The sequence below is a fragment of the Amia ocellicauda genome, chromosome 9 (assembly GCF_036373705.1).
Source record: "Amia ocellicauda isolate fAmiCal2 chromosome 9, fAmiCal2.hap1, whole genome shotgun sequence".
Classification (NCBI taxonomy): domain Eukaryota; kingdom Metazoa; phylum Chordata; class Actinopteri; order Amiiformes; family Amiidae; genus Amia; species Amia ocellicauda.
This window is the reverse complement of record NC_089858.1, coordinates 34,645,655-34,660,278: the sequence shown is the minus strand read 5'-3', so window position 1 is coordinate 34,660,278 and position 14,624 is coordinate 34,645,655. Positions and strand designations below refer to the sequence as shown.

The 14,624-nt window shown below is 44.4% G+C and overlaps 1 protein-coding gene across 2 annotated transcripts in view; it reads right to left on the bottom strand.

The window, feature by feature from the left end:
• Positions 1-555: 555 nt before the first annotated feature.
• Positions 556-14,624, bottom strand: part of LOC136759288 (dihydropyrimidinase-related protein 2) — a 33,413-nt gene continuing 19,344 nt past the window's right edge. For both annotated transcript variants that reach the window (XM_066714208.1, XM_066714209.1), the window contains 13 exons: positions 11,734-11,822; positions 11,123-11,307; positions 10,263-10,427; positions 10,063-10,124; positions 9,190-9,270; positions 8,677-8,745; positions 8,144-8,264; positions 7,872-8,028; positions 7,337-7,478; positions 7,016-7,186; positions 5,919-6,098; positions 5,085-5,250; positions 556-4,467 (listed from right to left, as the gene is read on the bottom strand). In XM_066714208.1, the coding sequence (XP_066570305.1) occupies positions 4,376-4,467; positions 5,085-5,250; positions 5,919-6,098; positions 7,016-7,186; positions 7,337-7,478; positions 7,872-8,028; positions 8,144-8,264; positions 8,677-8,745; positions 9,190-9,270; positions 10,063-10,124; positions 10,263-10,427; positions 11,123-11,307; positions 11,734-11,822 (1,680 nt within the window). In that variant the 3' untranslated portion in view covers positions 556-4,375. The remainder of the gene's footprint in view (positions 4,468-5,084; positions 5,251-5,918; positions 6,099-7,015; positions 7,187-7,336; positions 7,479-7,871; positions 8,029-8,143; positions 8,265-8,676; positions 8,746-9,189; positions 9,271-10,062; positions 10,125-10,262; positions 10,428-11,122; positions 11,308-11,733; positions 11,823-14,624) is intronic.

The following is a 14,624-nucleotide window of genomic DNA, read 5'->3' as shown; positions in this document are numbered from 1 at the left end:
ATGGGGCAACCCCCCTTCCGGAGGCACTAAGTGCACCCCAAATTGCAAAACACAAATGCACAGTATGGTAACTAAAGCTCCCTTAAATTGTGTGTTTGTACCATGCATCACATTCCCTGCTAAACACACCCAGTAACCGTGCCATTAGTAAGACTGCATGCAGGCTTTGAGAGCAGATTCCTGGCAGCCATTTGGCCTGTAATTCGCCTTGTGCTTGGAATTGCGGTGGGATTACGTTAATGGAAAACGAAACCCACATTCTGTAAAAATATACGACCTCTTAAAATCTGCTGACTCGTTAAAAGCTTTGATCTTAACAGAGTGTTATTCCTGAAAAGAGTAATGCACTTCAGAAAGACTGAAAGTTGGATTTTGTAGTGCCCTCTAGTGTACAGTAATAACCTAGTATTATAATAATAATAATAATAAATGGTCACCACCTGTTTTTTTAAATGCAGCACAACAGGGATGTGATTTGTAAAATTATATCTTTAAATGTTGTGGTTGCAACAAGGAATAAACGCAGACTGAAGTAAATAAAGACTTGACATAAGACACTGAAACAACACCGGGCTTTATTACCAGGTCTCATGTTAGATAGAACACAATAATAATATCATCATATTTAAAAGAAATGAATTGGAAGGCATTTATCGTTTTTTAAAATATTTTTTAATCTTTTTTTTAATTAACCATCAATGGAATTCTTTCCAGCGAGACAAGCATCCTCAAACCCATAGCCTACGAACATACACCATCAACATTTTCACTTTTACAATGGCAAAAAAAAGAAAAGAATGAAAGAACCAAAACAGAAAACCGACATCGAGAAGACTGTGCTGCTCTCTCAATCTGTGCTGTTTTGCTCACAACACAGACTTGCATTTTAGAAAAGTCAGATCAGACCAGTAGAAGGAGGTGGATGGACGGGGGTGGAAAAGGATAGTCTTGGACCTCGTGTTCTCCCGTTACTGGATTGATATCCTGCTGCTATGTGCTCCGCCCGTTTCTTTACTGTCATTTTAATTCTCTTATTCATTTTGCTCAGATTGGTTATTTTCTGGTCTTGCAGGAGAGCAATAGATTGTAAAAACGTACAGTAAAGAATGGTACCGGGACGCAGGACTGCTCATTAGTGTTACAATAAGCTTGACAGCAGAAATACTGCAGCCATGGGCACGTCAGATCGACACTTCTTTCTTGCTCTTCGTTCCATTACAACATCCTTACAGATGGGTGAAAACCATCAACAGGCCACAGACTCAGAAGCGCAGAACTGGCTTGGACATCACAGGAACCACCACTCCAGAAAACAACAGTCAAGAAACCCACGGGACAAACAGTAACAGGGAAACGCCAGCGACACAAAGCGGTCCTTTAAGAGGTGCCATTCACTGGTATTTTTTCTTCTTCTCGGCACTATGGGGGCTGGTGGGGTGGGGGCAGAGACAGGCAAGTGAACAGTGATCCCCCAGAGCACAGAGCAAGCGGGGAGAAAAGTAAAATAAGAACCATGTAATAAGTAGAAAAAGCTCATTTGTCTGTCATCAGAAAATAAATTGACAGGGATCAGTACAATAGCATAACTCCTCACTGCCACCACACTAGCAAGAGATTACTGAAAAAATGAGACTTGTAGAAGTGCCCAAAAAAAGCTAAATCAAGCTGCAGTTCTCAAAACCCTGCATAGGAGCAGGCGGCAGCCGGAGACCTACTGTATGGGCTCGGAAATCACAGCGGTGGCTCTGATACGGTAAAGAAAAGGGCAAAAACTCTCCCAATGCAATGTTATTCTAATAGCACCAGGTCCAGAATTGTTGCTAAGGCAACTTCTGAGCCAACCCTGTTGTCATGACAAACAAAGAGCCAGGCCATGGATACTGAAGGCTGTCGCCCGGGCAACCTTGTTGCTACAACAGCTGGATAGCCAAAGAGGAAGAGGGGGGGATGGAAAAGCAAGCAAAATACTTTTAGTCTCAGGAGAACACAACCCTCCCCTCTGCCAAAATGTATTGTACACGCTTTAAAAAAACAGGCTTACAGCAATGAGAATAAAGGGATAAGAATCACTTTTTTAACCCCGTGTTGCCCACCCCTTTTTTGCTTTGCGCATTCAAACACCAAACAAGCGAATAGGAGACTCATGCTAACAGCCAATATACTAATTCTGGGTTTCAGTATGACATTTTGTTCCCTTAAAACAAACAAACAAAGTAACAACAACAACAGCAACACGATTAAAAGGTTTAAATAAAAAAATATCAGGAGGGTAAAAAACTAAAGAAAAAAATAAAACCGACTGCATCAATGCAAAGAGAAAAGGAAGACCGAAGTGAATTATTGATAGACCGCTGAGCTGTGTTACAGAAAGCCTTAAAGATTGTAAACCAGGGTGCATGAGCTAGTGGGAACCTGACATTTCAACCATTTCCAGCAACAGAAAAAACAATAATACTGTAAAACAGGCTCGGACAACACAGTGGAACTAGAAATCTGGTTCAGTTGGCCACCACACCACACACAATCTCTCTCTCTCAAACAGGGCTTACACTCTCACTGATATGTCTATCACTTTTGTTTCACAATGTATTTGCACAGTCCTCAGGCATTGAGAAAGACCAGTCCCTGTAAGACATTAGTAGCAGAGCACTTTCAGACGTCTTCTGCTTCCAAATCAGATATACCTTTCACCAGGATGTATTTAAGTAGATTAAAAAACAACCATCCGTGTCAAATACGAAACGAAGCATTAAGACTTAAAATAGTTTTAATAGATTTTCAGTTTATCTCCACTTAAGTCCTTCCTACATACTAGATCCAAATTTCCCCCACTATCAAGCCAGTCGCACGGCTGTACTTAATAAGAAACAGATGGTTCAAAATCGCTTGAGCGGTGCTGACATTTACGGCCCTCTATGAAGTGAAACGAGAGGTGTAAAATCGGCCAGTGTGCAGCACCACAATATTCCAGTCCTTGTAAAACTCAGAGCGCTGCTCACTGAAGCCCATTTGTTCAAGAGGTTTCTCCAGCCAACCAGACCCCCACAAGCGTAAACTTCAATTCCCTCGAGGACTCATTAAAAAATAAATAACCATTACACTGGTGAGACATTAAACACAGACGTATAATATTTGAGAGGATTTTCTTGTACAGAAGCAGTATAGAAGAGAAAAACACGAATAAATAAAATCTGACAATTGTGTTAGTGTAATACCTTGAAAATGAGACTAGGTATTCAAGGTTTCTTATTTAACCTATTAAAAATTCTGTCCATGTTTAAATGTCCCAAATCCTTTCTTTCCCTTTTAGCTTTACGTTAACTAAACTGTCTTTGACACAAAGCTACCCCCTGAAGCAGCTGGCATGAATCGAGGTGGCCTCAATCCATCCCATCACGGCCTGGTCATCATACCACGAGACCCGTGTGCCATTCCTACCATCAGTAACCACATTCATGGTCATTTGCAGGGGAAAAAAAGCACAAGGGCAAAGACACAGCTGTATTTGTGCGAGAGAGCAGGTTCTGTACTCGTTAGCATTGATGGGAGTGACCTCTGACTCGTCCCAAACACCAGAAGGCAGTTCTGATGCAGCTTCTCCAAGAATAAAGATAAAAAATGGTCATAATCGCATACGATCCGACCAAACCCATTTCATTTGAAGCCAAAGCCTGCTTAGTGTAAACCATCGCTCTCTAGTGAGTAAGGTTGTTGGCTTTCGTGCTCCCTGGCTGAGACGCTATGATAAAGGGCTGACCGGTACAGTGAAGAAGCGGCCCTCTGAGCCTTGGCACGTTAGCCTGCGGTCAGTAGAAAACAAGATAATTTAAAGGGTCAAAAGACAAACTTCATCAGCTTTGATGTAGCAATATCAATAAATAAGACGGCTCTTGGGTATCATTCTCTCCCCAGAATAAAATACGGACTCTCAAGAGACCAACAAAGGATTATTATTATTAATAACAAGAACAATCATAAAAAAACATCCCTCATGTTGTGTAACAAAAACAGATGCAGCTCAGTCTCAATTCACTTGACTCTTCCTTTTATAAAACAAACAAAACAACAATGGTGCATGGCAGGATAATACAGTATAAAACACTAAATAATACAGTCTGGAGTGCTCTGACATGGAGTGTGTGTTTCTTTTTTTTTGTTTTTCTTTTTTTTTTTAAAGAGGCAACCAATTTTAATTTGAGGTTGGTGTCTCCATGGTGGGTTGCGGGGGAGGGGTTGAGGGAGAGGGCGAGAGGGGGTGAGGGGAGTAGCTGAGTCGGCCGTCTTGCAGGGACCGTCTCGGGCTCAGCTCAAGTGGTGGCGTGGACTCCGGGCCGTGACCCGCCTCCTGACCCCCCCAGGCAGCCGATCGGAGAGCTTATCCCAGGCTGGTGATATTAGCTCGCCCGCCAGGAGGGGCCACAATGCGCTGAGTGGTGCGTCGGGGGATGTTGTCGTCGACCTGGGCTCCTGTGGCACGGAGGGGAAACCAGAGTGTTACCATGGGGAACTGATTAACAATTTCTCTTAAAGTTGCCTATAGGCCGCTATACAGAAACATCCTGCATCTCTTTGCCCTTCACCTGAATTTCTGTCTGACTCACAGGCAAAAAGCCTTCTACGTCTGTCTCAATATCAATATTAATTAAATCAAACTGTTGGCGAGGTGTTGGGCTAATCCATTTGATAGTGTGTGTCTTATTAATTTAGTTCCTATACTACATGGGGCTCCATATCAGGCTGCTTGTTAGCTTTCATTCATGTTTTAGCTAGATAGCTAGATAGATGTGCATTGCGGAGAATAACCCCCTTGTTTTTCAGGACTTTATTTTCAGCGTAAAACAAAATGTATAACGCAAATTGTGTCCATTGCACCTTGGGTAAAGATGTCAAGTGAATAAATAAATGAGTGTGAGTGTGTGCATGTTTAAATGTGAGTGAATGTCACTGTTTGTGGGTATGTGTTTATTTGTGGGGATGTGAGATTGCAGTGTGTGTATGTTTGTGCGTGTGTGTGTGTGTATATGTCGGGATGTGGGATTGTAGTGTGTGTGTGTGTGATTGCCAGTGTGTTTGAATAGACTCACCTGACAGGCTGAACCCAGACTGGTGCAGGTTGCGCATTGGCTGGGACGGCTGTTTGGCAGGGGAGGTCTTGGCCGAGGAGGCGGGGGTGGCAGTTTTCGGGGTCACGGAGACTTCACACACCGGCCCATCGTATAGCCCGCGGGGGACGCCTCGCAGCTCCGCCAGCTGGGGACGGCACAGACAGACAGTCAGAACTGCACAAATTCACTGCCACAACACATTACCTTTGCCATTTCTATGAATGATTGTCTTTTAAAAAAATGACTTTTAAAAATCGAATTTTAACTGTTTTTAAAGATTTAGTTGTTTTTAAAGCACTAGTTGTTTGGGTTTTTTTGGTTTAGTTTTGTTCTATTTTTTTTGTCAAATACATTGACCATCTGGATTTAATTTTAAATGCATTGGACCGTTTTGGTTTGTTTTTATTTTATCATTTTAACTGTTTTTTTATTTGTCCGGTGCATTTTCAGTTATTTTCAATGTATTTGACTCTTTTGTTGGTAGCATTTTTTGCTTTAATCACGTTTGTTTTATTGTTTTGTTTAAGCACGTTTATTTTAGTTTATTTGTTTATATTAATCACTAAGATTTAAAAAAAATTAAGTGATTTTAAGAATTGATTTTAAAATTTTAATCACAAGTATTAAAATTTGTTTTGATTGTTTTTTATTGTAATGTAAAATACTTTTACCAATAAAATAGTATTTCTATGCCAGCACAGCCACTATAACATCTCAAATTAAAATCACATTAAAATCCGGACCCACGAGCGTTGGAAAAGGCTCCCCTTGCTCAGAGACGGAGCTCTGGGTGGTGGGGACAGACTCTCTCACCCTGCTGCGGGCCTTTATCCTCTTGTACACGTAGTCGGGGAAGGGCTTGCGCGGGATGTAGCGGCCCGTGCCCTCCGTGGTGTGCAGGGTCCCCTCCTCCAGCACGATCTTGCCCTGACTGATCACCACCAGCGGGGCCCCGCGCACCTCCGTCCCCTCGAAGATGTTGTACTCCACTGCCTGAGGAGCAGAGAGAGAGAAAATTACGTAATAAACACAGTCTAGCGCTGTTTGGAGCATCTCTTTGGCGATGCATTTTCAGGAGCTTGGAGAACATTTCCTCGCAGATTAAAGGCTGTTGCCACTGGATCCGTTGAGTCATTTATAGTCCGTCATCTAGAAAGTTGTCCATCTAGGACTCTGCACATTGGATCCGTTAAAACCACACCAGATACACAGCCTTTCCTGATTCTTGCACTGGTCTCGCAAGCCACGCCACGGTTTCCGTTTTACCTCCTCAACACACTATAGAACTACAGAACTACACCTTGCCATAAAGGCTAAAAATCGGAGTACATAGTTCAACATTAAACTTTATTTGAAAGGGCAAAGTCTTGTAAATAATGTAACTCATATTTTGTTGTTTATCTGAGCTTAACCACTTTCTTGGAGAATTCTAGCTACATCAGTAGGTACCATTCATGCCCAGCTCCTCTGCAGTAGCTTGCCGTACATTGTGATGTCTATATTTATGCGCTTTGTTGTATACTACTTCGTGGTTAGACATGAATATAAGCTTTTCCAGAGGACACAAACAAAGTGCATCAATCCACGTCTTCCTGTTGTTTTTCATTGGCCAATGTCATTTTTAACAGACAAAATCGGATCGAATCAAATTTCCAAAATTGACGCATCACCGTTGTACGACAATTACGGATTATGGTGCAAGGTGACATATGGAGGCACACATTAGTTTTTTCCTCTTTTCATGTATGTACAAATCGGATGCATCAACGGATCCAGTGTGCAAAGGCCTTAACCCTCAGTGTGATTATTTCGCATATAACTCTTATTACATTTCATGTACTAAACTGAATCCTCTAGGCAGAGTTAAGTGAGGGGGTGTGTTGGGCCGAGTGGCATTCCCGCCTGCTCACCAGGTTGTGGTTCTTGGCGGAGATGATCTTGACCGAGTCTGGGTCCCAGAGCACGAGGTCAGCGTCGGAGCCCACGGCAATGCGCCCCTTGCGTGGGTATAGGTTGAAGATCTTAGCGGCGTTGGTGCTGGTCACGGCGACAAACTGGTTCTCGTCCATCTTGCCCGTCACCTGTGTGCAAAAGAAACCACACAGCCTCATCAGCACCAAGAACAGGACACACCAGAGCTCTCCATGAGGAAGAACGAACAAACAAACTCAAAATAATGAAATAAAAACAAAGAAAATTCCCATCACAGGTCAGGATTTAGGCTCTCTCACCACAGACTTGTCCCAGATGAGGGAGAGCCTCTCCTCGGTGCCGTTGGTTCCCTCCGGGATCAGCGTGAAGTTGTCCTTGCCCACGGCACGCTGGGCAGTGTTGAAAGTGCAGTGGGCGCTGCCAGTCACCTGCAGGTCCCCGCTGTGGCAGGAGACGGGAGGAAAAGACAGGATATTGTTGACTAACTTTCAGATCCAAATAAATCTGGGTTGACATTTCTAGCACATTGGGATCCAGGAGTTTCAGTCAGGTTTACAAAGAAAAACAAGTAAAAAGAGGTACTCATTTCTGATATGGACCCCATTGACTATTTCACCTTTAAAACCCACAGAAGGAACCCAGGAAGTCCATGTTATTGACCGATACACGAGTGTCAAAAGAGCCACCCCCTTTTGGTAACAGCAGGTGAACATTGAGCAGCTTTATTACTTTTTAGCTCCCCTGCCGCTTCTATTCTTTTGCTTTTGTAATCATGCGTGCAGAGGTCATTATTTCTAGTATTTTCACTATGTGGGTCCCAGTAAAACTACGCACCAGGACAGCAGGGAGTTGAGATAGTCTGGGGTGGTGGGGTCAGTGCTCAGCGGTGGGGACGTGATGAAGGCAGCAGCTTTGGCCCAGTTTTTGCTCCAGTAGTGAGAGCCGTCGGTGCCCAGGCTGGCCGAGATGGGCTCCCCATAAAGCACGGTTCCTGTGTGGGATGAGGGAAGAAAACAAAGGGTGAAAAAAGAAACAAAAACAAGGAAGTTGGCAACAATAGTGATCCCATGAGAGTCAGTTGAAGCACGTGCGTGGGAGGGGCCTACCTTTCTTCCGGGCCAGTGCGATGACATCGGCCGCACTTTTGCTCATCACCTTGGTGATGTACAGGGGGCAGTTGGTCTGGTTGGCGACGGTGACACTGCGGTTCACGGCCTCGGCCTCCACCTGCACAGACGAACGCAGCACAGCGTCATTTGGAGCCACGCATCCCGCTGAGCTCTCAGTTACTGCGTTGACACATTAACTGATCCAATAAGTTGCTTCATGTACAAAAAGTTGCGAAAATGCTTGAAATCTCCAGCTATTTAAATTATTCAGTTTGGATTAGGCAAATTATTCAATTTGAAACATATCTGTTGTAATAAAAGGCAGCACTACACTGGGTCGCCAAACAGATGTAGAGCCAGGGAGGGCACAGCAGGACTCCTTTCCCCACAACACAGAAGCCGTTTCCCAGCAGCCCGAGCACTTGAAAGAGAATGACTGATTTCTTATACAGTGGAATCAACTGTATAATTAAATAGCTGCTGATGTAACTTGGAGAGGAAAAAATAAGGTGGGACCCGGGAGTGTGTACCTCCTCAGGACGACTCAGCACGTGGCCCTCCGGTCCCGTGATACCCAAGTCCAGGATCCGACGCTGCTCCTGGGGGAACAAGCAATGCGCAAACGGGTCAGGAATAAGAAGAGGAAAGTACCAGAGAGAAAGAAAAAGGACTAAGATGGATGACAGAAACTGAAGACAATCCATACCCCCCCCTCCCCCAAAAGTCACTAGATTTAGGCTTTTATATCCATCCCTATTTTTATCCTCCTTAGTAAGTTAATTGCTAATTCAGGTCATGCACTGCAATGCAAACGAGCAGCCCAGGCAGGCTGACAGCCACAGAGACAAGAGGAGAAAACTTTCGCTCGCTGAGTTGTAGAGAGAAGAAAGTCTGTCTTGTTTTATTTGTATTCCTTTATCCTGCCGTCAGTTACAAAGTTAGAAGAACGCAGCTGTCTTCACAGCTCATAACTTTGCTCAGAGGCTGTACAATAAATTGGAAAAAAAAAAAAAAAAGATGAGCGTTTGAAGCGAGCGTTTTACCTCAGCAATGATGTCTCCGTTTTCTGCGTGAACCTGCGCGATGGCGCCCAAGTCCCGGATCACACTGAACACCTCGTAGATCTGAGAGAGAGAGAGAGAGAGACAGAGGCCGGTCAGCCCACAGGTCGGCTACTCCAAGACACTCACTGTGAGACAGACATAAGCCCGTCTCTTTAGAGTTTAAAGCCAGACCATCATTTTTCCCGTCTGGTATGTCTGGTATTTTCACATGCTTGAGTCTGTCCTCCCTGCATAGAACCCCCCACCCCACCCGTTCAACAGCAAACCAGGTTCATCCGTAGTTCAGCTCTCCCTTCGCTCGCTGTGTTTCGCTATTGGCAAAGAAACACTATAGCCCCACACATTCCTACAGCAGGTGTGGGGACTTATATTTACAATTTTAGGAATGAAGTTTTTTTTAAGATTAATTAAATACATCCCCGCCTTCGCCCTCGCACTTCTCCCCATCTCTCTCTCTCTCTCCAGTTGGCTGCTCTGTTCATTCCTGCAGCACTAGGTTTCTGTGGAGGAATGCGTCAGACCAGCAGGCTGGGGTACACAGCTGCAACAGGAAGTTGTTCTTCACGCGGGCCAGCAGGGATAACTATAATCCCCAGAGACATGTCCACAAACATACTTCCTCAGCCGTTATAATACAGGATGGAATTCCACATTCTCATACGAAGATCACTCGGTTGTACATTACAGGGAACCTGGGTTATTTATTCCCTTATTCAGAAGTTCAAATTACCAGAGTCATCCTTTAATTACCAGCAGCACTGTTTTTGGAACAGAATGCCAATAGCAAATGCAATTAGGAATGCTGGTAAAGTCGCAAACTCCGCCATTTCAGGTTTTAGGAGCAAGTCTTACCTGGGAATCGGTGAGCTGGAACACATCCTTGTAGGCCATGTAGACCAGGAAAGAGTTGACACCTATAGACAAAGAACGGCCGGTTAAGGGACTGGAAGGGTTGGAAGGTGACTGCAGGGAACTCAGTGGAAGCTCATATTGATTGGGGGTGGGGCAGGGAATCATTGTGTCAAACTGATTAAGAAAAACACTGAGCCTACCGTGGTCTTTAACCAGCGCCTCCATCTCCTCCTGGACGCCCTTGTGCCACTCAGTGATGTCCACGTGCAGGGAGTAGTCGCAGCAGGACTTGTTGTCGGCCCACTCACGCCACTGCTCGAACGCAGACACCAGACTGACGCCTGGCTCCGGCACCACGTGGTCCACTGTCCAGACAAACAAGCAGATTCAGCGTTGTGGACAGGGCTTCGCTTACAGGGGCACGAGCATTCATTTCTCATACATTTACTGTGGTGTCTGATGCTTTGTTTTAAACATCACCCAAATCACAGGAATCAACGTTCAGATACATATTTTCCATTAAGTGGTGGATTATGGATGATGACAGAAGGACAGTGTGTGATTTCCCCCAGAATAAAGTGCAGTAAAACTAGATTCTCTTCTAAGAGAGACTAACATGACTGACCAACCCTTAGAGGTCAGAAGCAGCAGAAAGAGGAGGAACAATTACAGGTGTGTGGTCAACAGGCCAGTATACACTTCTCTGAATGATTTCCTACTCCTCATAATATAAAATTTTGATCATCACAATACATAAAACAGAAGCCCCCCTTTCAGCATCCAGAGGGACTCAAACACCAGCACCTGCCAATCCATTCGAATCCATGTTCTCACAGATCTCAGCGCCACCAGCTCGCAAATAGGCTAACTAGATGATAATTAGGTTAATGAGACGATAATTAGATTAAAGACTCGATAATTAGGTTAACGAGACGATAATCGTTCCAAGCTGCAATTAGAGTAAAATTACTTTTACTAGAGACGTGTGCTGATATGGATTGGCAGGGCTGCAACTGCCCCCTGTCCGGCAGCGTTTTAGCCCCCTGCAACTACCACTCACTGATCATAGTGGTGCCCCCCGCCAGCGCTGCCCGGGTGCCCTGGTAGAAGTCGTCGGCAGCAGTCATGCCCCGGTCGGGCATCTGGAAGCGCGTGTGCACATCGATGCCACCAGGGATCACCATGCGTCCGTGGGCATCGATGGTCTTCACCCCCCCAGGGACGATCAGGTTCTCGCCGATTTGTCTGGGGAAGAAGGTCCTGGTTAGCTCCAGTCCCCCCCCAGCTCTGCAAAACCTCCCTGCCCCTCATTCCCCGAGGCGGATGTCCTCAAAAGCCCCTCTTCAAAGTGGTCAGGTGGAAAGGTTATATAATTACAGGTAACATTATATAAGAATACAGGAATACAGGTCAAGTTAGATTTAATGATTTAGCAGTATGCAAAAAAAACACATGTAATGGATATCAATAGTGATATGGTGTGTAGTCTGTGAAGATCTCCCCAAATATTGAGGTGGAAAATTAATTAATACGAGATCCTGTGTTTACACAGAGCACACGTACATCCACGTTTACAGTTTGTAGGAGAGACGACAAACCAAGTAGGCTGCCGTCATTAGGAAGGGTCTCCAAAATGCTGCATGAATGAGACCACAATGAACACAAACTTACTTGATGAGGCCATCTTCCATGTAGATGTCAGCATAGAAAGACTGGTCATCATTGACAATTTTACCGCCTTTGATCAAGAGCCGGTCACTCTGGGGGTTGGAAAAGAAAGAAAATGATTAATTTAAATCACTACTGTCACATGCTGCCTTGGGGGAATACGTTTAGTATAGAAAACTGTTAATCCTCTTCTGGTATTTAAGCTGACGCAATACCAGTAACTGTCCAATGGGAAACTGTAAATATCAGTTAATACAATAATACAATCATCTCTAGGGTCAAGGAATGCCAATTCACCACCAAGCCAACAAAAACCCTCACAGAAATCTTTACACGTATAATTTATTTGTAAGTGAAACCGGACAAATCTTCAGTAAGGTAAAACACCACCACCACCACTATAATGATGCTTTTGATCTTGAAACAGATTTGAAGGCATCCACAGAGTGGTTTCATATTAATTTTCTTTCTGGGGCTGTTTAGCCTGGATTGTGCAACGCCAGCGATTGCTTTCAGCCATTAATCACAACACTACCATCTTTCTACCTTACGTCATGTTACAATGTGTCACTGTTCACCAAGACATTATCATTACAAAGTAATTGCTCTGATATTGTCACCCATCAGTGTTGTATAAGAAGAAAGGGAATCTGAAAGCAGTACAATATATCAAGAATGAGGAATAAAGCACACCAGCTTGTACCGACTCAAAATAAGAATAGCGAAACAGTGATGTAAGGAGGGTCTTTATGGCCCAAAGGGATGAACACAGCAGACTAGAAAAACACAAGCCTGCTTGGATGACTACCAGGACTGGGCAAAACTCTCGGGTCTCCTCGCCAAAAACCCTGAATAGCTCGGCTGCTCGCAGTCTTATCACAGTATAAACACATTTCATTCTGAAAGACAGCACACAAAAACAGAAGAAAATAAAATGCAAATGGGAGAGACCTGGAAGAGAAGCTAGGAGACGGGCTGGAGTGAAAAGCACTCCTGTGTCTTCCTTGGTTTGCTCAGACTGCTTCACTCATTCCTGCTCTCTGTCCAAGGCTGCGCTGGGTGAAGGCTTTCCAGTTACACTTGAAAGTGGCTATTTTGGGGCAAATTGGGCCCGTCAAACGATCGCGTGAACGCTGAAAAACACAAGCGACGTTGCTCTTGTTCCGCCCCCTGCTCTCATTCACTACAGCTGAACATGCCCCCCCCCCCATCTTGTTCACGCCAGCTACACCTGGCAGATGTATAAAAGCATCCATATTGTTGCATAGGTATCTTGCAAGTTCTGGCAAAATTCTCACTGGTCAAAACTATTGGGCATTCCGAGTTTCTGACCCCCCCTGATTTTTATAGGGTTTAAACAATCAGACGATGAAGACTTCAAGTGGGATGATACTGGGTTGTGTTTAAGTCACACCATTATAAAACTCAGGAAGGGACCGTCCCAGTGTTGGAACAAGAAATCCACATGAACAAGTGTCTCACAAGTGGGGAGAAGCACGAGTGTCTCTCACTGTGACGGGCCAGTGACCCGAGGGAGGGAAGGCTAGCCAAGACTGAGCAGGAGTTATAAACTCTCGGCCCGAAGATGTGTGGACAACCGGACTAAGACTCACCACACAGGCCATGCAGTGTCAAAGCTCAGGCTTTCCCAGAAATACACATATCACAGCTGGCACAGGGCAATTAAACCCACATGGCTTTCAACACCCTCTCATTACAACACCACAGACGAAGACAATGCATCTTGTTCTTAAAGACAAGTTCTTACACATTAATGACAATAGTCAAGGGCTGCATGTGTGAACTGAAACACTGGGGGATTGCTGTGAACGCTAAATAAAGATTTATACAGCAAGTGGTTGTACACCAGAATGCTCCTGTGAACAGAGAGAGCATTGAAAGGTGAGCTTGACACTACGGTAGCAGGATTTATTTTGGACGACAGCCAGTGGGAATTAGACTTGTGAAGTTACCTTGAAAAGCACAGTGTTCTGCCTTTTAAAACAAATCTCTCGAGAAATTACCAAGATGATTTACCCCACCATCGCCTTTCCTTTTCCACTGTCAAGTGCACTGAAAAAAAGACAAGTTACAATTAATGACATTTTTACCTGCGCTGAGAAGTACAGTACCGCAATACTAAAACACACAAACCACGTGTGTCAATGTCAAAGTGCAGCCATGTTGTCCTCCAAACAGAGCCGAGGCAAACTGCATAACCAAGCCACAATTGGGCCTCTATAGCAACAGAACTACATCAACCCCCTCTTGAAGCAATAGCATATTCTGCACATGTTGTGGCCAGCAATTTAGAAGTATTGTGAATGCTCAACTAACAGGAAAATCTGAGTAATAATTAGTTTATAACCGAGAAGAGCAAATCTGCCAGCAACACAACAGGAGAGATGACTGTTTGGGGTCCTGATCACATCTTCAGGAAACAGGCTGTTACGCTTATTGGGCTTCTCCAAACAAAGCCTGCTGTGTTTCCCTGCCGAGTCTGCATCTACAGGAGCGTCCAGCTCGGGGCCTTATATAGAAATGGGGCTGGTATACAGGGCATGTGTGTGACTCATGTAATGTAGTTACCAGACAGACATCTTGGTAATATCCACAGCAGCCTGACTGCGTTAATCAGACTATTAAACAGGCCGCAGACCGAGGACCGAGCGCAAGGCCTATACATAGGATATTCATGTATTGCGGTGGGATGGAGTGGGAATCCTGATTTAATGATCACACAGCCCTAAAGAGTTTTCCCTATAAACAACCCTAATCATAACAAAGCAAAAAACTAAAACCGACATTGCCAGTTGTGATCAAAACTGCATTACGTAAAATATCTATTTCAAGGCATTTATTTTTGATGTAGGGTGGGGCAACAGACTGTGCTG